Source organism: Gobius niger (genome assembly GCF_951799975.1).
Source record: "Gobius niger genome assembly, chromosome: 6".
Taxonomy (NCBI): domain Eukaryota; kingdom Metazoa; phylum Chordata; class Actinopteri; order Gobiiformes; family Gobiidae; genus Gobius; species Gobius niger.
Genome location: NC_136857.1, coordinates 33,785,774 through 33,810,685, shown reverse-complemented (window position 1 = coordinate 33,810,685; position 24,912 = coordinate 33,785,774). Strand labels below are relative to the sequence as shown.

The window sequence follows — 24,912 nt, the reverse complement described above, 5'->3', positions numbered from 1 at the left end:
AACACTGTTAGCAGTATATATGTAGTATATTTATGCATTCCAGGTGGTGCTTCTGCTGCTCCCTTCCCTGACCAGTAGGGGGCAGTATTCTTCCGGAAGCCCCGCAGCTCGGCGTCACTGTTTGTTTGCTGGTTTGTGTCCACATCGGAGGCTCCTCTGTCCTGTGTCCCCGCTGTCCACGCTGTCCCCGGGTGTCTCTCCTCCTACCCTGGGGCACATCGCTCGGCTCATGGCGGTTTGTTGACAGAAATGCTCCTGATGCTTCAGTAGGAGCCTCTCAGCTGAAAATGGCCGGGGAGGATGAGAGGGGAGTTGTGCGAGTCAAAGTGAAGGTAATTCCAGGCCCCGCTCCATCTTATTTGTTTGTTTGGTGTAGATCTATGTGATCTACTTTGACTGTCTGTCATACATCTGTATTTCAACCCTTAATGTATCGAAATGTAGTTGTATTTTAGCGCATCCTCGTGTTGAGGCTTGTTAGACCTGACCAAAGTGCCTGACGTGTAGAAATGTGAGCTGGCAGCCCGTGGTGTGCACTTCCAGGTTCATTGACTGTGAGCAGTATTTCCATCAGGATTGCTTTAATAGCCTATTACATAGTTTTCAGCTTCTACAACGTGACTGAAGAAAGTCACACTCTCAGTCTTTTCCGTTTCCATCACATCAAAATAATGATCACAAAGAAAATCTCCAAATAAAGAAATGTGTTATTAACCAGGTTGATGATCTCACTGTCACTGAGCAACAGCAAACATTTTATATTTCCACGGTCTGCCCTGCACGAGTGGAATATAGAACCACTGATATACTAAAAATACATCAAGTTTTTTACCAATAGAGATACAGATATTGTTTCCCATTTTACTTGACTTGCTTTTAAGATTGTTCAGGTGCATCACTGAGCTGCTATGACAACACGATTACCTTTGAAGAATGAATAAAGAGTGTCTAAGAGGATGCATGACATGTTTATGTACATGATACTTTCAGAAATGTGATGGAGCTCTTCCACTGGAGCTGCGCTCCTTTGCTGTTGACCCTCAGATAACATCCCTGGAGGTGCTTCAGCATATCCTCATCCGAGCCTTTGACTTAAACGGGTAAATCACAGTGATTCCTTTGATAGATATTGAACATGCAGTAGGACTGTGCAATATTTAAAAAAGTGCAATACCTTACTAAGTAATTTTAACAAAGTCATAAATCATACATTTGTTTTTTGCAAATTGTGTCAAAGCAAGACTTTAAAAAACACAAAATTAGAACCAAAACAAGACTACAATGGAACTAAATTAGGAAAATAATTAAAAGTGAACTTTTACATATTTCTATGTTAACGATACAGATATTACATCACCTATTATAGTGATGCGATGTGTTTTATCTTGTATTGTGCGGCTTTACCATGCAGACAAGTGATTTACAAATGTCCTACGTAAATGTCGTACAGGAAGCACAATTTTGGAATCAGCTATTTGTCCCGGGACCACAGCGGCGCAGAAGTGTACCTGTCCCTCGCCTCGGACTGGGACCTGGATATGGCCTTTGTCAGTGCAGCCAAACCATACCTGCAGCTCAAGATGGACATCAAAGCTCCAGAGGACAGTAAGGGTACCGGATTATTTCTAACTAAACACACAAAGGTTGAACTGCCCAATCTGAGCAAGCTAAGGCGATGGCCAAAGCGAAGAGGTGCCTGCATTAGTGGCACTCGCACTCAACCCTTTGCCAGTTTCCTTCACTAAGAAGATCCTCAATGTCTCTGTGCTGTGTGCAGGTCCTGTGATGGAGGACTGGGACATTATAAGCCCCAAAGATGTCCTGAGCTCAGAACAGTTCGCTGACCGGACACGCTCCCTGGCGTCAGCAGCTCTGCCTTTCACTCAGTCGCTGCTCTCCCAGGTTTGGAAACATCTGATATTTTAGGCCTGATTATGTCCTCCCTGGAGCAGTTATCGTGGATAGTTTGTGGAGACTTTGTCTTGTAGGAGCACTGTGATAACAAACAAACAACTATCAAATTTCAACAGCTTTTGGCGTGTGAAGATTAAAACATCTGTGCCTCTCTCTGCGTTGATCTCAGCATTTCAGGAATTGGTTTGCATCACATTCTCAAATTTTGATACAATATGATACTAGTACATATCACAAAGCAATGCAATATGCTGTAATAAATATCCAGGGATTGAAAAATATGTAGTATTAGGCCACTAAAACAAGCATGTACTGCACGTTCCTTTGTTTTTTTTAATGTGACAATATCTTACTAAAAAAGGCACTAGCATATTCGCTACGGCATTATGGGTGGCCTTTGTCTTGGATATAGGCCATGAAGTTTATGCTGCAAAGACAAAAGCCAGTGCTACCTCAAAGTAGGTGAATGGATTTGAAAATGTTATTTTTTCAGATCAGAAGTTTCTATGGGAGATCAATTCCCAAGATGAGATAACCTTTGACCTTTCAACTCATCAGAGAGCAGCGATAATCATTTTCTGATTGTTATGAAGCCGACACTATGCATTTAGCTTATTTTAATATTGTCTATTTTTCCACTTATTGTAATAAAAAAGGGAAGCCGAAAGTAGCAGTAATTCAGTGGTTTGTAGATGACTTTCTCACGTATTTCTTTATGGTGTATTGTTTTTTGGAATTTTTCACTTGCTAAACACAAAAGCACTTAAACACTATGCACTCGTGATTTCCACTGCACAACTGGAAGAGGATCATCTTTACGAGAGCACATGTATAATGTCTCGTACTGGACAGACCGAGAGGACACTCACTTACACACTCTTGCTCTAAACACACGCACAGGTGCCGGACATTCATCCAAGCTGGTTTTATTTCTTTTTATAAATAAAACCAACTCAAACAACTTCAAACCGTACCAACTGTCCTTTCAAATCACTCCCCAGACTCTGGAGCAATTGATCTGCCCCCCGTCCCTGCATGTGACTGACTCTGTGGACTGGCCGCTCAAGACACTGTCATTTAGAACATTGTCATTGTTCTGACAATAATCGTCTATAAATGTTTTGATTTTGATTGTGTTTGCTATATTTAAAAAAGCGCAAGATAAAGAAATCCTACTTTATTCACAGGCTCAGTAATTACAAACAATGTTTGTTTTTTTATTTCCTTCGTTTTATCTTCACTCTGTGTCAGTCGTGTCTTATTATGTGTTTTTGAGCAACTTGAATGATGTCTTTTCTGAATTGTCTAGGTTGGCCGGACCCTGAACCGAGTGCAGCAGGCTTTTACCTGGAGCTACGGGGAGGAAATCAAGCCGTTTAAGCCCCCCCTGAGTGATGCGGAGTTTCACTGGTATCTGAACAGCCAGGGCCAGCTGACCAAGCCTGAAGAGCTGAGACTGCGCATTTATCACGGCGGCGTGGAGCCATCGCTACGGAAGGTAGTCATTTTGTTTACACTAGCCCACACACTGATAGTCTTAGTGGGTTAAAGTGGCCCAAAAAAGTGAAAAGTACTCAAATGACAAATTAGCATAATCTGAGTGATTTAATGGTTGCGTAATCTTGCAGACAAGATGACATGAGAATTTTGATATCTGAGAGAGACTAGAATCTGCTAATATCCTTTAAACAGCACAGCCGTGGCAGCAGATGCAGTGTTATAACTCTCACTGTGTCAATAAGACTTTGAGTCTTATTGACATCTAAAGGCCTTCCAAGTTACCAAGCTACCTAACATGCGTATTCACCTTATTCCGCCCCGCACACTTTTGCCACTTTTTGCGTTGTCTCGGCACTTCCGTTGTCCAGACACTTCCGGTCGAGCGCGAAGCCCGTTCATTTTAACGGAGAACGAGGGAAAATATTCTCCGCTCAAATCTGATGTTTAGTCGATTGATTTGTGTAAAATGGCCGATGTTCATTTGCACCAACATGTCAACACTGCACAGTTTCTCAGCGCGGCCGAAAAACGGCTTTGTTTTCGTGTAGTGACTGATTTTATGTGGACTTCTCCAGCCCCATGTTAACACATAGGAGAAAAGGGGCAGGCACAATTCATGGCGGCGCCCACGCGAGGATCCGGAATAAGGTGAATAAAATTGTTTATTTAATCTTGTATCTTGATAAAAATCACTATTTTTGGCAACATGTAAACAAGCAGCAACCTCCCTCTCTCTTGGTACAGCTGAATTTTTTTTGCCTTTTTTCTTTGAACTGCATTGGTGTTTCCTGTGTTCCATATTGTTTTACTGGATGCTTTTGTACTTCTTTGCTGTGTTTTTGTGGGGATCGGTGGATTGTTGTTTTTTTACTGCACAGAGTCCATAATGGTCCTGAAGAAAGCAGCTTTTTAAAAGTTAACAAACAGCAGCTTGTGAGCTAAAGACATTTGAGACCGACACATTTCTTCTCACTGAAGAGGCACCAAGAGCCCCCTACACCTGCAGCACAGTGGAGACGTCACAAGCAGAGCTACAGGAAACGAGGAAGGGCAAATGAGGAGGTATCCAGGCAAGAGTCACAGCTAAGCCGTCCCTAATATTGTTCTGGCTAGTTCTTCACTGGAGAATAAAACAGATGAACAGCTAAGTTCTTCCCAGAAGATGGCTTAGAGGAAAAAAGATTGGGAACCACTGATGTAGAGGTCAGGACCTCCATCAAACTCTGCTCAAACAGTGCTCTGTGGTGATACACTGACCTCTGCGCACTATGGGCGGTCAAATATGTTTCACAATATAGTGTAGTGTCTCCCCTTAGATATACAAAATGGGGGCCAAACTGTAACTTATTATAAGTTGGAAATATTTTTTTATTTGGGTGATGTGTAGAGAATGTGAACTCTACACCTTGTTTATGTCCTCTCCTTTGTGGTTTAGGTGGTTTGGAGATACCTGCTGAACGTGTACCCTGACGGTCTAACTGGGCAGGAGAGGATGGACTACATGAAGCGGAAGACCAGGGAATACGATCAGCTGAAGCGGGAGTGGATTAGTCGGGTTAGTGCTGAGGATCTGGACTTCATCAGAGGGAACGTCGTCAAAGACGTTTTGAGGACAGACCGAGCCCATTCGTACTATGCTGGATCAGAGGACAGTCCCCACCTGACCGCTCTTACTGACCTGCTCACAACCTTCGCTCTCACACACCCTCAGGTAAGCCTGCACTTTTCTTATCTTAAACTAACCGTCATATAATCCTCATCAAAAACATGCAACTTGCAACTGGATGGCCGCTATGTCTATGTGTTTCGCAACTGGCCCAGGATGCACTCAAAAAGCAAATGCACCCTCTCTGTTTCATCATAAATTGTACACAGAAAAGAAAAGAAAACAAAAAATGAATGTCCTGCACTCAAACTTGAACTATTCAAGCTGTTAAGAACAAGAATTTTGTAACATATGAAATATACCTACTCCTATAGCGGGAAAAGAAATGAAACCAGAATTAACTTTATTTATTTTTTTAGGTCAATTAGAATTTCTATTTGCTAAATGCCAGAAGAATGAGAGATATAATTTTCTACAAAAAAATGTGTTTGTTTGTTTTGGTCCATTCCTCCAAACAGAACTGGTGTAACTGAGACACATTTGTAGGCCGCCTTGTGTGCCTATGCCTTTTCACGCCCATTTTCAACTGGACTGAGATCAGGACTTTGTGATGGTCACTTCAAAACATTGACTTTGTTTTCCTTAGGCCACTTTGTAACAGTATTGGCCGTTTGCTTTGGGTCATTGTCCATTTGGACCCATCTGCGCACCAGCTTTAACTTCCTGGCTGACGTCTGAGATGTTGCTCCAATATTTCCACATAGAGTTCTTTCTTCATGATGTCATCTATTTAGTGAAGTGCACCGGTCCCTCCCACAGCAAAACAACCCCACAGCATGATGCTGCCCCCCCGTATTTCCAATTGGGATGGTGTTCTCAGGCTTGCAAGATTCCCCTTTTTTCCTCCAAATGTGACAATGGTCATTATGGCCAAGTTTTTTTTTTTTTTTTTTCCTCAGACCACAGGATATGTCTCCTGAAATTAAAATCTTTATTCTTTTTTAATTTACTAACTCCAAACTCGCTTTTTTCTGTGTCTTTTGGAGTAAGGGCCACTTCCTGGCAGAGTTCCCTCTCAGCCCATGTCGGTGCAGGACTTGTTTCACTCTGGATAATGACAAACTCTTACCAGGTTCAGCATCTTCACCAGGTCTTTTGCATTTGTTCTTGGGTTGATCTTCACATTTCAGACACAGCACGTTCATCTCTGGGACACAGAACCCGCCTTCTTTCTGATCTGTATGATGACTGGTCATTTAAGATAAGATAAGAGATAAGATAAACCTTTATTCATCTCACAAAGGAGAAATTCACTTGTTACAGTCGGCGTTACTTCACAGTCTTATTGTACAGTCTGACAGCAGTGGGGATGAAGGCTTTGCGGTAGCGCTCCGTCCTGCACTGAGGGTGTCTCAGTCTGCCACTGAGAGAGCTGCACAGCTCTTCTACAGTCCCGTGCAGTGGGTGGGAGGTGTTGTCCATGATGGAGGTGAGCTTGGCTAACACCCTCCTGTCCCTCACCTCCTCCACAGAGTCCAGGGGGCAGCCCAGGACGGAGCTGGCCCTCCTGACCAGCTTGTTCAGTCTGTTCTTGTCCCGCTCTGTGCTGCCCGGGGCCCAGCACATTGCAGCGTAGTGGAGAGCAGAGGCCACCACAGAGTCATAAAAAGTCCTGAGCAGAGGCCTGCTCACTCCGAACGACCTCAGTCTCCTCAGAAGGTGGAGGCGACTTTGGCCCTTCTTGTACAGGGCGTTGGTGTTGTGTTATTTCCATCATTGTTTTAACCAATGAACCTTCAAGTGTCTGGAAATTACACCCAAGGATGAACCAGACTTGTGCTTCCAAGGTCATGACATCGTCATCTGGGCTTTCCCAAAGTGTTTAAAAGTATAGTAATCTTCATGTATGTAAACATTTAGTTTAGTAAAAAGTGATAAAAAAGAATGGTATAGAACATTTTATCTTTCTTCTGGTATTTGACAAATGGAAATAATTTATAAAAATGTAATTGATCTAAAATAAAATAAAGGTTAATTCCGGTTTCATGTCACACAGTGGAAACACTGCAAATGTGTCTTTTTATGAAGTGTATGTAAACAAATGGTTACTGCTGTAAATGTAGGATTCAAATGTGGTGAGACCAAACCAGACTGAAAGCATTAGTTTTCTTGTTCATTAAGTAGCCACACCTTGGGAATACATAGGCATGAGTAGGCCTGTCACGATAACAAATTTGAAGTTCGATATATTGAGGCAGGAAAGTATCGCGATATTATTGACTCTAACGATACTAGACTCTACTATCAGGCATAAAAATGTCAGTAAACCTTTGTTCTAAAAGTGCATCATATCCTAAAATACCACACGGGCTGCAATAAACATGAAATATAATGAAACTCAATTTGCTTCAGTTAGTAGTAATTGAACAGACAATGAATATGAGCCTGTGATTTATTGAACGATAAGTCAATATAGTAATATGGTGACAGTCCTAGGCATGAGGCAGCGTATCGTACCAAGCATTAATTGCTGCCTGTGTTCCCAGTGCGGCCCCTTGTTTAACGTGATATCATTAAGGTCTAATCATTTCAATGGGTAGAATTTTTCACTACCTATTCATACATCTGTATATCACAATTAAGGTTCAAACAGACCTTTACATTTTTGTAGCTGCAGCCAGTCCAGATGATATATTTCAAGTCAAATATTCACACAATAAACAAACCACACACTAAGTATACAGAATGTAAGTATACAGTTTGTGTAAAAAAATCGAAAATAACAAAGAAATGAATACACTGTCAAACTGAACCAATGAATCTGTTGAGATGAATATCAAATGTGAATTGACTTAAAGGGACTATATGGAGTCCCCCCAACATGTTCCAACCATGTCCTAATGTGTAGAATGAGCTCAGACCTGTTCACCACAACTGCCTCTAAAATCCTGCACTGTCACTTAAAAAGTTGTTACTTCGGGTCTGAAGTGTCATCATGCACGAGCTTAATATAGAAGCTGCAGTTACGCATAAGACCTGAGGTGGCTGTAGTGAGCATAAAATGACTAACTTGCATCTAGCCCCTTAAGTAACAAGTGGGGCGGGGGGCCAGAATTTAAGGCTATGTATTGTTTTGTTTTTTACACTAGCCATAAGCTCTGAGATCAAACTCACTTCACATATTAGGACTGTCTGCCATGTTCTCGTCAAATATTGATTTGCGTGAGACCCTGCTAATGCCTCAATGGAAATAGCAGGAGCAGAAGGCGCCCTCGTCATACGGTGCTGAAAGAAGAAGCCACGTGTGGATTCTGCACATGTAGCCATTTGGCCGTTTCCATCTTTGTAATGATTGAAACCATTCCCTTCGTATTGAAGCCGTGTGTGTGGCTTGTGTGCTGGACGTTTTTCATTTAGGTCTTCCATCTGACTGAAATTTACAAACGCAGCGTAATAAATGTAATGTCATAGAAAAATTTGCAAAAGCTCAGTATTCATCAGGATTTTTTAATTTTAACTTGTTTGTTTTTTTGTTCAAAGAGACATACAGTAGGTCGTCATATTCCATAAATGATAATATAAAGTAGTAGGATATAATAATACAAAGCATGTGTATCATTCGTTAATTGTTAACATTATTGTGACAGTATTCTCCCTGAAAGTTGTGAAACTTGCCTTTAAGCTCATCCATGTGAAGAATTTGATGGTAGAAATGAGTTGGAAGCACATGTGTGGTTGATCCGGTATGTGGCTGTGAGAAGCTCAGATGAGGTCGTGTTGTTTGTTGTTTCAGATTTCGTACTGTCAGGGAATGAGTGACATCGCCTCGCCCATCCTCGCCGTCATGGACAACGAGGCACATGCGTTCATCTGTTTCTGTGGAATCATGAAGCGCCTGGAGGGAAACTTTCGCCCTGACGGACAGCTCATGTCTGTCAAGTTTCAGCACCTGAAGCTTCTTCTCCAATACTCGGACCCTGAGTTCTACTCTTACCTGGTTTCTCGCGGCGCGGACGACTTGTTCTTCTGCTACCGCTGGCTGCTCCTGGAGCTCAAGAGGGAGTTTGTTTTTGACGATGCTTTGAGGATGCTGGAAATCACCTGGAGCTCCCTGCCACCTGATCCTCCTGAAACAGAGGTAGAACTGCTCGGCCCGTCGTTAGAAAGTGATAACTCCTTAAACTGTACTGAGCCGGAGGTGTTGATGGAGGATGACTGTGGCCAGGACCAAATGGACAGGCAGCGCAAGCGGCACATGCTCAGGCCCTCCCGAGAAGAACCAGGCAATCACTTTGTGTCTGAAAAGGACAAGTCTGAGCTGACGGGTGACAGCTGCTCAAGGGAAGGTTCTCTTCCATTTGAGAGGAAAAGCAGCTTTGGGGAGTTTAAGTATTACACAGCCAGAAACTCTGACTGCTTTGACGTGGCGGGCGTGGAGCAGAGCAAACCCAGGTCTAGTCTCTCCAGTCGTCAGTCCACAGTGGACAGTGAGGAGGACTTTGGAGAGAAAACCCCCCTCATCAAAAATACTTTGGACTCTGGTGCTATGTCCCCTGGTACGACTCCAGCGGTTCCCAGGTCTGTGGCCTCTCCTGTCTCCCCCAGCAAAGAGGACTCTGCTAGAACTTTTGAGTCCACATGCAACAGCAGCAGTCCAGGCGCGCGTGCGTTGTCTCCCTCTCACCCTCGCTCTCTCTTGGCCTCACCCATTCTGTCCTTTGGCAGAGGACACTTTGGCGGTGCTTCGAAGTCAAATGCTGACAACCAGTCATCTCCTTGTTCCACAGCTGCGAAAGTGGAGAGCCTCTGCGCCAAACCGTGCTCCTTACCCCCGCCACAGGAGTTTGGGAAAGGCAACCCCTTCATGTTGTTTATGTGTCTGTCCATCCTGCTGGAGCACCGGGACCACATCATCAAGAACTGCCTGGACTACAACGAGCTGGCCATGCACTTCGACCGGCTGGTGCGCAGACACCACTTGGGACGAGTGCTGCAGCGGGCCAAGGTGCTGTTTGCGGAGTACCTCCAGAGCGAGGTGTGGGACTCTGAGGAGGGCGACGAGGTCAGCTCTGACTCCCCCACCTCCGGCGCACCCCCGAGCCTGTGCCCACCCGCTGCAGTGCACGCTCAGCCCATCTACAGTCCACTGAGCTCCCCCCCTGCCTCCTCCCCAAACTCCACCTACAACCTGGCCACCACAATCCCGTCGCCCACAGTTCAGGTGTCCCTTTCTCCCACGTTCTGAACACTATTTGGATTTGATTTCAGAGATACCTCTGTTGTAGATCAATGTTTCCAAACTATGAAAGCCTGTTTCTGCTGGCTACAGAATTAAAAGATCAACAGGAAGTCATAATTACGGGTTGAAAGTAATATCTAGGACTTTTAGCCACAGAATCTACAACTTAAGTGGTAAGTAAAACTCATACAACTTGAAAGTCCAAAAGCTATAAAATACTATTTTATATGAATTATTCAGAATTCTGAGTTTTAAACTTGTAAAAATGTATGTTTTGTTCAGCGTATACCCGCCACTAGGGGGCAACGAAGCACTATTCTAATCTAGTGAGGAGTGGGTGGATAAGATCCGTTTTGGATCAATATAGCATCATATAATGATAATGATCAAGATTTGTTTGGGATTATTACCCCAAAGATAGACTTCAAAATATTTGTTATTGTTATTAGACATCAATAAATCAACCAAACTTAAAAAACGTACAAGAAACCTGTGCCTGTAAGAGGAGATCTTTGAGAGGAACATGCCTGTTTGAAGGTACTGTGGTTTATTGGATAAGACGATCAAAGATTTAGACTTGAAGGGCCTATATTGTGCTGAACTGTCTGTTTTGAGCTTTTAACCGTGTCATAATGTTTTGCCCTCATCATAGACATTTCTGGAATGGTGTTTTTGTTTCATTGGTGCATGTTTCTGTAATCCTGCGTATTTAACCTGTTTGAAATGTCTCCCCCGGGCCCTGAAATATAAACATGTATTTGATGAAACATGAAATAGAAATATTAAGATGTTCAAAATGAGACAATGCACACTCTGATAATGCCTTAAAGTAAATTGCCAGAGGTGGGCACTGAGTTACAAATACTCAAATACAGTTACTTGAGTAACGTTCTGAAATGATGAGTACACAACAGCAGTGTACAGGTTACTCTTTCTACAAGTGACAAACTTCCTGTCAACTGATACAAATCAGTCCAAATCTGAATTTTTACTGGCTCACAGTCAGTACGTTAGTAGTATTTTCACGTCGTACTTATTTGAGTAATTATTTGTCTACTTATTATTTGAGTACTTTCGATTAATGTTACTCTTACTTGAGTTAATACTTTGGCTACACTACCCTCTTCTTTGACTTTGTTTCACCTCTCTGCCTTCTCATGGCTTCTTAAGTGCAATTATTTCTTTGCTGATTAATTCTGAATGGGGTTAAGAAGCGATTCCTTTGCCATTTTGTTTCGATTCTGTTCGTGCAGCGGCGTTCTTGAGGAGCAGCGGCGTTCTTGAGGAGCAGCGGCGTTCTTGAGGAGCAGAGCCTCCCTGCATGCTGTGCTCATGTGGGCAGAATTGAAGCAGGATGAAACTGGTTTCATTTCACTGATAACGTTTGATATGTCGCCTGCCTCTTATAGCTCAATCTTCATCAAGTAAAAGTCTGCTGGTTCACAGGTATCAAAATATGAAATAAAAAACAATCTTTCAATTGGATCTCTATTTTGCTTTCTTCTTTACATCTATTCACTACATGGTTTCACTGCGAGATGTGACAGATGACCTTTTGATTTGTATTATATGTTTTAGTCACGTGTCTCTCAACAAAAGTAGAATTTTAAAACAGAAAGTGGTCTGGAGCCCTGGCCTGAGACATTTGAACCGTATACCTGAATACATTTAATACTTCAACTACATTGTACAGTCGCCGTATAGCACTACAGCAGAGAGCCTGAAAAATGTGAGCTGGCTGAGCACATTTATACTTGTTCACTAGTCATCACTTAACTGTTTGACCCGCTTAGAGTGATTGTTCCATTCAGAAAATAGACACTAGGCTCATGAGTGAGTTATACAGTATTCTCAAAATGAAGTCACTGATCAAGATGTAAAAATGAATAGATGAGCATGCTGCAACCTGCAGCATCCAAGTCCAAGTTCACGATGTCATGATCTCAGATGGAGTGTTGGGGCCAACACAACTCTGTGAGAGATGCAGTGAAGCAGTTTCTGAAAGAACTCTCCAAACAGACCCAGTGTCCCAGTGTAGAACCTGATCATTATGTAGATTCACAAACCTGCCGTATCATTTCTATGGGTGAAAATCCTTTCTACTGACCAACATCCAGAGGTGGTAGTACTCAGTTTACTCGAGTAGGCTACTTTAGTAATTTTTTTGAAGAAATTGTACTTCTAATTACTGTTGATAAAACTACTCTTTTTACTTCTACTTCTACGTCTGTCAAAATAATTGATACATTTTCCACAGTGAATAAATATTTAAATGGCCAAAATGCTTCATATTGACACATCAAATAAATGGAGTTCATCTCGTGCACCATGAATTATTTAGTTTTTTTTTTTTTTGTATTTTCATGCATTTTTTATGTGTATTTTCACACAATTTATAATAGCGTCATTGAAAATAAATCACACTTTCGCTCAGTTATACGCATAGACTGTAAAAAATACTCACAGCAAAAGCTTTTTAACTTTTTATTGTTTGGGTCACTACTTTTTACCTGTACTTGGGTCGAATTATTTGAAAGCAACGTTGCTCTTGAGTAAATATTTTAGCATCACGCACATGTTTTTGAATATTGTCACCAGTTTGTTTTGTGGAAGTTCTTTGTATGGAGCGATAAACTGGGCTTTTGTGCGAGAAGCTCTGCATCTATAATAGCATCATAGAAATGTCTTCATTTTTCCCCATAAATTATATCTTGCAAAACAAAACTTCTAACGGATTTAAAGTGGATATAAACATATGGCTTAGAAGGATAACATCAGTTGCATAATTATCATTTTATTTCAGTGAAGCAGCAGTCGAAGTATATTTGAAGAAATAGTTACTGAAAAAAGCTATATATTTTTGTAACTCGCTTTTGTAAGTAGCGAGTTACTACTGCTGTAACCAACACTGGTTACAGCACTTTGGTCAATTGAGGTTGTTTTTAAATGTGCTTTATAAATAAAATACAATATTTACAACAATATTTAGCAAACTCTTAAATATAAAACTTAAACTATGTTTTCGCAAAAAATCTGTCTGTGTGTGCGTTGGAAGAAGAACGGCGCGAACTGGGCATTGAACGCAACATAGTGACCCGGATGTGGAAAGGCTTTCATTTCCGGGCCAGGCAGCTTCGTTCCCAAACACAGCAGCGCCATGTTGACCCGACTGTTGCGGTTCGGGCCCGCTTTGCCCCGGCTTTTCTGTCAGACGCAGGCCCGGTGTGTGTCTCAGTCCAAGCCCAGCGGAGCGGGGTCCGCCGCGATCACCGACCTCCACGCGCCCCCTGCGGCGTCAGCGGACGGGAAGGTCAGCTCGTACGTGAAGGTGAGCGAGGACTCGGGGTCAGCGGCATCCCATAATAAATGTAGAATTTACAGGACAAAACATATATGTCCAAGACGAGACAAGTGTAGCATTTCCAGGACAACGATGATGAGACCCATACACTCAGCTCGTGTCACGTTCAAATACCTCCGTCTCTGCATTTACGGCGGTAATGTTCAGAACATTCGTTCACGGATCCAAAGATCATCGGGCCCAATCCCGGCTCTGGTGCAGACCTTGGGCAAGACACTTCACCCGGCGCTTGTGTTACTGTAGTGTGTAAATGAGCTGATGGCAATTGCCACTGTCGGTGTGCCCTAGGGCAGCTGTGGCTATACGTTTAGCTTACCTCCACCATGTATTAAGCATGAATAATGACTACAGCGTAATTAATATAATTAATGGCATATCCTGTAAGTGATATTCAGAGAAACATCCCTACACTGCAGCTCGCCCAGGACATGTGAACACAACACTGGCTAATGAGCCCATTGGGCACGGATGAGCTTTTTTAACTCAAGAAGTGAGCATTGAGAGAAATGATTGTGAGAACTCATTCATGTGGGCAACCCTGGCACATGAAGGGTGGGTGATTGAATCCTGCAGGTACACACGTATTGTGTCCTTGGGCAACACACTTCACCACCTTGCCTGTAGTGTGACACTAGTATAGTAAAGAGCTGTGAGTGCCTAATGTGGTGGTCACTACTGTTCTACCACTGATGGTGTTGATCCCCTTACTGTAGGTATGTGGAGATTTCTAAAATGGAGTTGCCATTTTTGTCGCCAATATCTGTGACCGGGTTTTGCCATGATCATTTTTAGAGCGGGACAGCAAATGGCCTTTTTGGCTGAAATTAGACGGCCATTCCCACAGTAAGTCACTAGTCACGTAGTCAGGATAATTGTCTTCAGTCTCGTGTAGAAATGGAGAGGATTGGTCTTCATTTACACCCGCAGTAGCAAATTAAACATTTATTTTTAACTTCAATATGCAAGAATTTAATAAACACCTTTCAAACACTGTGGAGAAGGACGTGGACATGAAGAGTGTCGTATTGTCGTTTGCTGCTCAAAGTTTTGTGATCTTTCAAACTCCCCCACATTTTTTGTCACTCCTGCCAATGCACATGTGGAAGAGATAAACCTTAGCGCCAACACCATTTAGTTACTCAGCTCCACTTTTGTTGCTTGTTTTTCCCCACTTTCTGTCCACTATCATTAGTTTTGTTTACTCTGTCCACTGACACAACTGAAAATAGCCTAATTAAACCAAATTCCAATGTTTAAATGAACTAAAGGAGCTAAAATACAAAATTATGTTTTAATACGTACAACCAATGGAAATATGTTAAATCAATGTTTACTGAAATGTTGATGAAAGAATCTTGAATATTTAAAAAGTTCTGGTCATTTCTTTAAGTCACACTGACCTCCATTTGTTTGGAGTGGAATGGGCGGGACTAAAGATAGATGCTGATTTTGAACTAGAAACCGCTGTAACTTTCTTCATACTGAACATATATACACACATTTCATTGCATATTGTAGGGGGTTGCTACATCTTTCCACTTAAACTATTTCTTTGCCTTTCTATTGAGTTTGAAAATGTTGTCCACATACCTACTTACTGTCAAGCGCTTTGGGTCTGATACAGGTAGAAAAGCGCTTCATTAGTTGAGTCCATCTACCATTTTACCTTAAACGGGATGAAATGAAACCTGTATGAAGCACGGCGCATTCATCTTTGGTATTATGGGTGCATATGTGTTTACTGGTGTCTAGAAGTGTGCTTAGGTACATACTGTACATAGGTTATGTGTTTCCTCTGTTGTGGAAGGAGTGAGCAACTTTTGGAGTCTTGTATGAGTGAATGTTTTTTGTTTGTAAAAGTTATGTATTGTATATTCATGCATTTACCAATATAATAAACTAAGTTGTTGTTTGTCTGTTCTGTTTAATTTGCATGCCGCTGTAAGGTCAATTTCTGTACCTGGTCACGAGGACCCTCCTCTTAAATAGATAAATGTCAAATAATAATAATAATGTAGGTGGAAAAGTGCTTCAAAATGTAAACATTATCTGTTTACAGCTATCTCAAAATGAAGAGCTGTGAAAGATAAAATTGTGGAATATTTCTAAAATCCTAGTGACACAAATGACTTTCTGAAAGTGACCCACACAGTGACAAAGCTCATGCAGACATTGCTTTCTGCCCCTGAAACAGGAGTTGGTCCGTCAGCTCCTTGGCCCATCACAAGTATGTCAGTCTGCTAAACCCTAAACTGCTGCTGTGCTTTTCAGAACCCAGACTACCATGGCTTCTCCGATGACCCTGTAGTGGACGTGTGGAACATGAGGATCGGCTTCTTCTTCGGCATCTCAGTGGCCTTTGTTCTTGGAGGAACTTTTATTTACTATCTTCCAGACTCTGGGTAATGGGAAACATTCTATCTCAAAAGTAGTAGTACTACTCTGTGGCCCACTGAGGTGTGAGTGGTTGGCTTGTGGTCATGGGATTGATGGCACAGTCTGGCGTCGGTCAGTTGCCCCTAGGTCAACTGTGGCTTCATGGCTGCACTGATCTGTTTTCCTCTTTCAAACTACAGTGGGAGGAAAAAGTAAGTACGCTATTTGGAATTCCTCACATTTCTGCCTAAATTGGTCATAAATTGTGGTCTGATCTTTAATAAAATCACAAGAATGATTAAAAAGTGTCTACTTAAACTAATACCACCCAAACATTTACATTTGATCACATTTTTATTGGCCATAACATGTAAACATTCACAGGAGAGCATGGAATAAGTGAGTACACCCCCTGAATCTCGCTGAACTGCAAAAGTTTTGTAAAGAGGAATGGTCCAAGATTCATCCCGATCGTCTAATCTGCAGCTACAGAAAAGCAGTTACTGCTGCAAAAGAAGGATCAGCCGATATTTAATACAGGGGATTCCACGCTGTTGTGAATGTCTCAGGTTTGTCTGTAGAATATCTTGATGAACTTGTGAATTAATTTTTCCATTGATGATGGCGCGTTGTCCAGGCCCTGAGACAACAAGCATGATGCTCCTGCTCCATTCTTTACAGTGAGGAGAGCTCTTGGATGCTTCTCTGCACTACTGGAAAAATATTCAGTGGACTGATGGACCCAAAGTTGGAACAGTTTGGGCTGAACACACAACGTCATGTGTGGAGGACAAATGGATCAGCATCAACATCAAACCCTCTCCTCACTGTGATCTATGGAGCAGGAGCATCATGGTGTGGGGCTGTTTTGTTGCCTCAGGGCCTGGACAACGTGATGTCATCAATGGAAAAATTAATTGACAAGATTATCATGATATTTTGCAGAAAAAACTTAGACATGCACAGCAGTGTGGAATAAGTAAGTGAACCCTTGTATTAAATATGTGCTGACTCTTTTGTAGCAGTAACTGCTTTTCTGTTGTTGCAGATTAGCAACGATCAGGATGAATCTCGGACCATTCCCTTTTTACAAAACTTCTGCAGTTCAGCAAGATTCAGTTCAGGGGTGTACTTACTTATTCCTCCCACTGTAATTTGAAATAGGAAAACAGATCAGTGCAGCCATGTAGCTCCCAGAAATGATTAGATATTACAAGTGTTGTTGTGGCGTATGACTCCAAACTTATCCAAAACGCCACGGTAGGCTAAGGCAAGGGGGTTGGAACACTGATGACGCGCAGTCAGAACAATTGCACAGCTTACGAGGGTTTATTCGGGATCAAAGCAGTAAAACAAGCACTTACTTTGACGATGTTGAAACTGAAATGCCAAACCTCAATAAGACAGTGCAAGTCTTTCTTTACGTGAAAATACAATACGATACGAAGCGGTCAACAGAAAGTTTCTCCCCAAGCTCACCCCACCGCCATGATGCAGGCCCAGCACAAACACACAGCCCAGGTGAGCGCGCGCACTATATAAACCACTCCCACGGTGCCACCAATCACCGTGGTGCAGAAGCACGTGACAAAGCGCGTGCACGTACTCACTCACGCGCCATTCATTCATAGGGAAACCACCAAAACCTCAGTATGGCTCCTACATTCCGGCCCCTAATTATTGTATGGTAATAATTACCCACCACCATTAACAGGAGTAGGAGACAGAACCATAACCAAGGGCAAAAAGTGAAACATAACTGAGTCCTTTACAGTCTATGTGTAGAAGTCATAGTCATAGTTCAGCAATGTCCAAGTTCATTCATGTAATCCGTATCGAAAAAGTTCAGAGTTATAATCCACACGATCTTCACTGCTCATCCGCTTCCTGCAGAAGGCAGACTTTGGTAATCGGACGGTCCAAAGTGCTCGATTTCGTTTTAATCCTCACTGTACGCACTAGTCCATTTTTGTCCGAAACGGTATCCAAAACTCTTGCTGTAATCCATGAATTGCGTGGTGACATTTCATCCACGAGCATGACGACATCTCCAGGCACGAAGTTCCTTTGAGCACGATTCCATTTTTGGCGCTCTTGCAATCCTGGAAGATATTCCTTCAACCAACGCTTTCAAAACAGGTTGGACATGTACTGCACTTGCTTCCAGCGACGACGAGCATAAACAATCAGCCTTCTCGAATAATCCAGGTGGCTGTGATTTCATGTAGGTCCCCTGGTATGTGGTCCCACCATCAAAGACCACACGCAGTTTTTTCTTTGTAGGGTGATACACACCGTGATGGGGTATATACCACACTCTTCCATCACATTGAGTCAACTGGTCAGGTGGAACTCTCTCTGCGTAGCCTTTCTCCAGCATCTCTGCCATGAACTTGACGTAATCAGAGCGAAAGGTCGGATCTTTAGACAAGCGCCTTTTGAGACTGAACGCTCGTTGAACTGCAACTGTCTTATTGTTTGGCAATTTGAGGTATCTTTGTTTTACTGGCAATCCAATGCTATAGTGTCCATTGATCAGCTTTACTGAATGCGAGACTGACTCCATGAAGCGTTCATCTTCTTTTGATAATCCATGTTGTTCATCTTGTTGAGTTTCCGGGAAATCAACTTTCAGCTGCTTCTCCCACAGCTCATCCAATCTTGCTACTGAGATACGATTGACTGTGACGTCAGGCGGCTCATACTGCTTGTCCACTTGGCAATCTCCTCTGAGCGGACCATTCACCGTCCAACCCAGGATGGTCTTGATGGCATAAGGTCCCCCGTCCACTGCACGTACCACCTCCCAGGGCTCCAGCGCCTGAGGTACGTTAGTGCCAATAAGGAGATCCACATCTGCTTCAACCTCTGGTATTTTTATGTGCCTCAGATGCGGCCAACGTTGGAGGTCCTTTCTTTGTGGAATATTTCCTCGGTGGACAGGCATGCTCCTTTGCGTGAAGATCTCCGGCAAGTCGCAAAAGTTGTTTGAGTCCAGACCAGCCACTTCCAAATCTGTCAACATGTAGCTGTCCACAACTTTCTCTTGTCCCATCGTTCTGAGGAGGATCCCGAGCTTCCTTCCTGTGAGGTTGAGTCGATTCATCAGACGTTCGGTGCAAAATGAGGCCGTGCTCCCTGGATCCAAGAACGCGTAAGTAGGGATGGGCACCGTTAAACGGTTCCTACTTGGAACCGACCGAAAAGCTCCGGTCGGGGGCGGTATCGAAAATTTTTAATTCTTTCGGTGCCAACTTTCGGTTCTTTTTCTCTCCAGACGTCAATATGTGACCCGCAGTGAGTCTCTAAAAAGCTACATGAACGTGTGCGCAGATACTGACCCGCTTCAGCGCAAATGGAGCGAAGCAAAGATATATTTTATAGATGTAACTTATAGCGAAGCAAAACTTGCTAAACTTTTGTAATAGAGATGACAGAGCCGCGGTCTGCGTCAGGACTGAGACAGGACGTATACTACACCGGTTGTAAAACCCAGAGCTAAACAAAACCAGTTATAAACCAGGACTAAACCAGGACTGAATAAGAAACTTGAGCTTTTAGTCAAATTGAAAAGCAAAAAAGAGCAGTGACAAGAAAGACGTGTTTACCTTTAGCGACAGACCCACGGAGGCTGAGCTTACGTGCTCTTGTTTACAACTTTACAGCAGCTGCAGCGACAGGAATATCCAAGATGGTTTGTTGAAAGCGAGCGCTCACTCTGTATTAGACATTGTTGGTCCAGTTTTGGTAAATTGTTAGTGGCAGAGTGAGCGCTCACACCATATAAGGATCTTTGAGTGTGAAGTTGCTTTCGCTTCGTCGAACAGCGCAGTGTGTTTAGAAAAGTTTAGCTGAAAGAAAACCATGTCCTGATGTAGATCTCACCTGTCTCTGCAGCTTAAGAGGTAATAACGTCCTTTCTTTCTCTTTATTACTGCTTAAGTGGAAATTGTGCTCAAAACACGAAGTCACAGGCGACGCTGCTGCTCCTGTGTAGCTTCTGCTGTGCCGTTTTAGGATTTTTTCCTGAACTATACTTTTTTATACACGTCATTTTTATTGAATTAAAATATCATTGGTATCGAAAAAAGTACCGTTAAGGCACCGGAACCGAAAAGCAGGTATCGTTAAAGTACTTGGTATCGAAAAAAAACGAACGGTACCCATCCCTACGCGTAAGTGATCAGAGTCTCTTGTCCCTTTTTGGACTTCACCTTCACGGGCAGTATTGACAGCGTACATTCTTGCTTGCCGGCCCCAGTTACTCCACTGGACTGAACAGACACCACGGCACCTTCTCTGGCACTTTCTGAACCACCATTAGCCTGTGTAGAACTTATTTGCCTTGTTTTGGAGTGGATATGCAACAACGTAGGATGCTTCAGGTTGCATACTCTGCACGTGAGACGCCTTTTGCAATCTCTGCTTCTGTGCCCAATGCACAAACAACCGAAACACATCATGTTTTCCTTCAAAAAAGACATTTTTTCATCTTGAGTCTTTTTATCCAACAGAAGGCAAACATCCAAAGAATGTCCAGCTCCACAGAACAGGCACGACCTTTCAGGTAAGTTCTCTTCTCTTTTGTCTACAGGCTCCATTTTCTTCTCAGCAGGTGCTACATTGGTGGCATAACTACTGCCTCGAGGTTTTGTACTTGTCCGGAAAGATCCAGGTTTTGACTCTTTTCTTCCATTTCCAGGCGAGTCTTGTATATCTCCAAAGAGAGGGTCACTTGCAATCTTAACTTGCCTCTCGATAAACTCCACAATGTCGTAGAATGTTGCTCTGCGATTAAACCTTTCTTGCAGATCGCAGGCCACACATCTCCACCGATCACGCAGCTTGTAAGGAAGCTTTTTTACGATTGTTTGCATGTTGGTGGGCACGTTCAGGTCTCCCATACAGTTGCAGCATTCACGCAGCAGTAGACTGTAGGCCTGCAAAGCTTTAAGGTCTTCTCCCTTTATCAAAGGCCACAACAGTACCTTGTCCATATAGGCGGAGGCTACTTTGAATGGATCTCCAAAATGCTCTTGTAGCAGAGTCTTCGCCTTAATGTACCCATGAGCAGGTGGCAGGTGTTGACAGCTTCGGACTAAATCCTGAGACTGGCCTCTAGTAAACTGCTCGAGGTAGTACAAACAGTCTTTGTGGCTGTGAGTTCGGTCTTCAATGATGTGTTCAAAAGCTCTTATGAAGGCTCGATACCGAAGAGGATCACCGTCGAATACTTGCAGGTCTCGTTTGGGTAACAGGTAAAGCGACTGTTGTTCAACTAGTAGAGATGTAATGTCATTCTGCTTCTCCAGCACTGTAATCAAACGCTGATCGGAAGTGTGCTTTGTTGTAGGTGAGGTTTGGTCAAACTGGATAGGAGGAACGGATTGATGGAGTGCAACTGATGTTAATGCTGGCAGGCCGGCCCCAGTCAGAGTAGAACGAAACTCAGTTTGGTAACTTGCTTTGGGCTTCACTGATACATTGCCCGCTGGAATCATGTTCTTCGTGACCTCTGTTTGCGATGGCTGTGTGCTGAATGCAGGCACAAATGTAGGAGCATCGACGTTTAAGTGTGTATTTTTACTCTTTTGTAAATAAGAGTTCATCCCATCAGATTTAGCTGACACACGAGAACCTTCAGAAGCCTTTAGCACATTCACTTTAGCCAAAGAAGCCGCGAGTTCCATGTCCAAGTCCATCGCCTCCATGTTTCTCCGTAGCTGTTCTTGCTGTTCCTCCATTTTCCTCCTTAATTGCTCCTGTTGCTCTTGCATAGCATGTTTTTCTTTCAACAGTTTTTGACGTGCCATAAGAGCAGCGGTTTCTGCTTCTGCTCTTATTCGGGCTGAAGAGGTACTTGAAACAGACTTGCTCACGACAGTACTGCGCTTGCTTGTTTTTCCATTAGATGCATTAGAAATACTGTTGATTGGTCCGATATCCACTGCAGTACTTTTCAGATCCATTACAGTTTTCAAAATGCTTGTTGTATCGTCATTGGAAACAGGATCTGCATGTGGGAGGCATTCTTGGTCGACAGTGCCCTCTGGTGGAATCTGTTGTGCATCAGTGACTGTAGGCAGTTCCAAGAGCCATTTATTTGCCTCTTCCACACAAGTAGATTTATGCTCTTCAACGTGGTCAAACCATGCGTTCTGTTTTTCTTGTTCATCAGATGGCACCATAGGAATGACCACATCATGCAGTTGGCTTGCTTCATTAAACAGACTGGACATATTTTCAATACATGAGCGGACTTGTTCAGCATTCTCAGCACTTTTCATCAGCTCTGTTATTTCTTTCATTGCAATTTTTATCTGTTTTACTTTTGCTTTTCTTTCATTTTTAAGCTTTTCCAGTTTCTGTTCAAAAGCTTTAAACGTAAGCTTTCTTTGTCTCTTCTGAATAGTTTCATTTTCATTTGACTCGTCTTGATCTGACATATTTCTTTCAGAAAAAAATCCAAAAATCACAAAAATCTGCAGTACACACAGAACACAGCGCTTTATTTCCTTTTCCTTATTTTTCTTCTTATTTATTTTTGCTTTATCAAGGTACAACGAGTTATTCTTCACCCCAACCATTCACGAGGCTTAAGCTCCACCCTCGTTTACTTTGCGTAGCGGTGGATGCTAAAGTCCCAATAACAAACAGCACTTCACCTTTTGTAAAAGCACTGCAGCGTTCAAATGGGGAATAGCACATTGACAAACAATCCAAAATGTTTACGAAAACATAGCGCGGCTTGTAGCCGAAGCGGCTGTGGCAAACAGCGTGTGCAGCGTAGCAGCAGATTTGTGAATGAATGGGCACTGCATAGGATCCATGCGCGTTCACGTCTATCGTTCACAACTTTGATAGCGATAGTTGTTCGACACTACGTTGATACTGCGCTTCAACAATTGAGTTTTCTGTTGACAAAATGTTGTGGCGTATGACTCCAAACTTATCCAAAACGCCACGGTAGGCTAAGGCAAGGGGGTTGGAACACTGATGACGCGCAGTCAGAACAATTGCACAGCTTACGAGGGTTTATTCGGGATCAAAGCAGTAAAACAAGCACTTACTTTGACGATGTTGAAACTGAAATGCCAAACCTCAATAAGACAGTGCAAGTCTTTCTTTACGTGAAAATACAATACGATACGAAGCGGTCAACAGAAAGTTTCTCCCCAAGCTCACCCCACCGCCATGATGCAGGCCCAGCACAAACACACAGCCCAGGTGAGCGCGCGCACTATATAAACCACTCCCACGGTGCCACCAATCACCGTGGTGCAGAAGCACGTGACAAAGCGCGTGCACGTACTCACTCACGCGCCATTCATTCATAGGGAAACCACCAAAACCTCAGTATGGCTCCTACAAGTGTGGTAATGTTATCAGACTGTCTGATGAAAGACACACACTCGCAATTTGTTGGATAACCATAAGCATCAAATGTTCGTGCACCCAGTTGAATTTACCACATGATTCAGTGATTGTGGGTCAGTCCATCATATTAATAGTGCCGCATTGCGAGTCCATCTTTAGTGTAAATCTTGCTTGTTGGTGGATGCTGGTCATTTGTTTTTTATTTGGTTAAAAGTAATCTAGCTTCCTACAGGGCTGGACAATATGGCAAAAAAATGAATCCCAATTTTATTTTCGACCTCAATTTTCAATTAGATTTTAATATTTCATAATAAAATAAATATATGTAGTTGCAAAAACAAAAGCTTTCCGCTAGTATTATTTAAAGCTGGAATTTATTTTTGTCAGTAAATGCTAAACCAATTCTGTTTCGTATGGGCTTTGCCCTCTACGGGCTTCGCTATTGGTTATAACCCGAGGCATCGCCTCGCGCCTGAGAGATTAAAACATCTACTCAATCATGGGCCATTTGTGCCTGCTGGGAGTACATTCATCCCTACGACCTTCGCGCAGGTTTTTAACCAATAGCAAAGCCCGTAGAGGGCGAAGCCCATACGAAACAGAAATGACAGTTACTAAACGTAACTATAGTTCTGTGAGTATGGGCGTAGCCCTCTACCTGCACGCCCAGCAGGCCCATCCTGTCTCCTATGGCTGAGTTTCAAAGGAGATGAGTGGTGGGCAGAGGGGGTTTATATACCCCAGGTGGGTGTGCCATCACCTTGGTATGATTGGAGCGAGTAGATGTTTTAATCTCTCAGGCGCGAGGCGATGCCTCGGGTTATAACCAATAGCGAAGCCCGTAGAGGGCTACGCCCATACTCACAGAACTATAGTTACGTTTAGTAACTGTCATTTCCTCCGTCCTTTTCCTACACACCTTTCCCTGTCCTAACTGCATGTGTGTCTTTACTTCAGATTGCGGAAGTGGGCCAGACGAGAGGCCGAGCAGGTGATCCAGCAGCGCGAGAGAGACGGGCTTCCTCTGGTCGCAGAGAATTACTTCGACCCCAGCAAGATTATACTGCCCTCTAAAGGACAGGAGTAGTCTTTCATTTGTTATGTTCTTCTGTAATGTGCTTAAAATAAAAGTGTACAAGTTTCTGATACGTGTTTATTGAGCACTTCCTATATGTAAAAAGTAAGCAATCAAACATTGAGAAGCACTGCACTAATAGCTTATTATGTTGTGAATATTTCTGTAAACTATACTATACCTGAATGCATCTTTTGATGTTGCTCAAATAAACTAAACTAAACAGTACAGACACTGAAGGTGTATTGTTTGGGTAAGGACAGATGATGAAAGATGAATAGGTTGGCTTAAAGGTACTGCAGGCCAAATGTTTTAGTTTTTTTTAAATGTTTTTGGCCAGATTGGGCTTTACATATAAAGTTTAATTAGAAAGTAATGTGCCTAATTCGTAATGTTGTAAATGTTTTATTGCACCGTTTCAACAATGCTCCATATATTTCACTTTTTACTTGTAAGCCACATTT

The 24,912-nt window shown here is 42.8% G+C and overlaps 2 protein-coding genes across 3 annotated transcripts; both read left to right on the top strand.

The window, feature by feature from the left end:
* Nucleotides 1-230: 230 nt before the first annotated feature.
* On the top strand, nt 231-10,267 carry tbc1d25 (TBC1 domain family, member 25). Of its 2 annotated transcripts, none has more exons than XM_079558192.1 (7): nt 231-332; nt 991-1,100; nt 1,451-1,605; nt 1,778-1,902; nt 3,224-3,412; nt 4,850-5,125; nt 8,814-10,267. In XM_079558192.1, the coding sequence occupies exons 1-7, from the start codon at nt 288-290 to the stop codon at nt 10,263-10,265; spliced, it is 2,352 nt and encodes a 783-aa protein (XP_079414318.1). In that variant the 5' UTR covers nt 231-287; the 3' UTR covers nt 10,266-10,267. The 2 variants fall into 2 exon arrangements, with proteins under 2 accessions (XP_079414318.1, XP_079414317.1); XM_079558191.1 differs by having other exon boundaries at nt 1,451-1,611.
* A 3,094-nt stretch (nt 10,268-13,361) lies between these two features.
* ndufb11 (NADH:ubiquinone oxidoreductase subunit B11) lies at nt 13,362-24,516 on the top strand. Its single transcript, XM_079558224.1, has 3 exons — nt 13,362-13,587; nt 15,892-16,022; nt 24,331-24,516. The coding sequence occupies exons 1-3, from the start codon at nt 13,417-13,419 to the stop codon at nt 24,458-24,460; spliced, it is 432 nt and encodes a 143-aa protein (XP_079414350.1). The 5' UTR covers nt 13,362-13,416; the 3' UTR covers nt 24,461-24,516.
* Nucleotides 24,517-24,912: the final 396 nt, after the last annotated feature.

What these genes read in the sequence shown, in the direction of transcription:
- tbc1d25 (XM_079558191.1), top strand. Translation starts at nt 288, where the DNA reads ATGGCCGGGGAGGATGAGAGGGGAGTTGTGCGAGTCAAAGTGAAG. An exon ending in CTCAGTCGCTGCTCTCCCAG is followed by an intron (nt 1,903 to 3,223) that starts GTTTGGAAACAT and finishes TGAATTGTCTAG; the next exon opens with GTTGGCCGGACCCTGAACCG. An exon ending in TCGCTCTCACACACCCTCAG is followed by an intron (nt 5,126 to 8,813) that starts GTAAGCCTGCAC and finishes TTGTTGTTTCAG; the next exon opens with ATTTCGTACTGTCAGGGAAT.
- ndufb11 (XM_079558224.1), top strand. Translation starts at nt 13,417, where the DNA reads ATGTTGACCCGACTGTTGCGGTTCGGGCCCGCTTTGCCCCGGCTTTTC. An exon ending in AGGTCAGCTCGTACGTGAAG is followed by an intron (nt 13,588 to 15,891) that starts GTGAGCGAGGAC and finishes TGTGCTTTTCAG; the next exon opens with AACCCAGACTACCATGGCTT. An exon ending in TACTATCTTCCAGACTCTGG is followed by an intron (nt 16,023 to 24,330) that starts GTAATGGGAAAC and finishes TCTTTACTTCAG; the next exon opens with ATTGCGGAAGTGGGCCAGAC.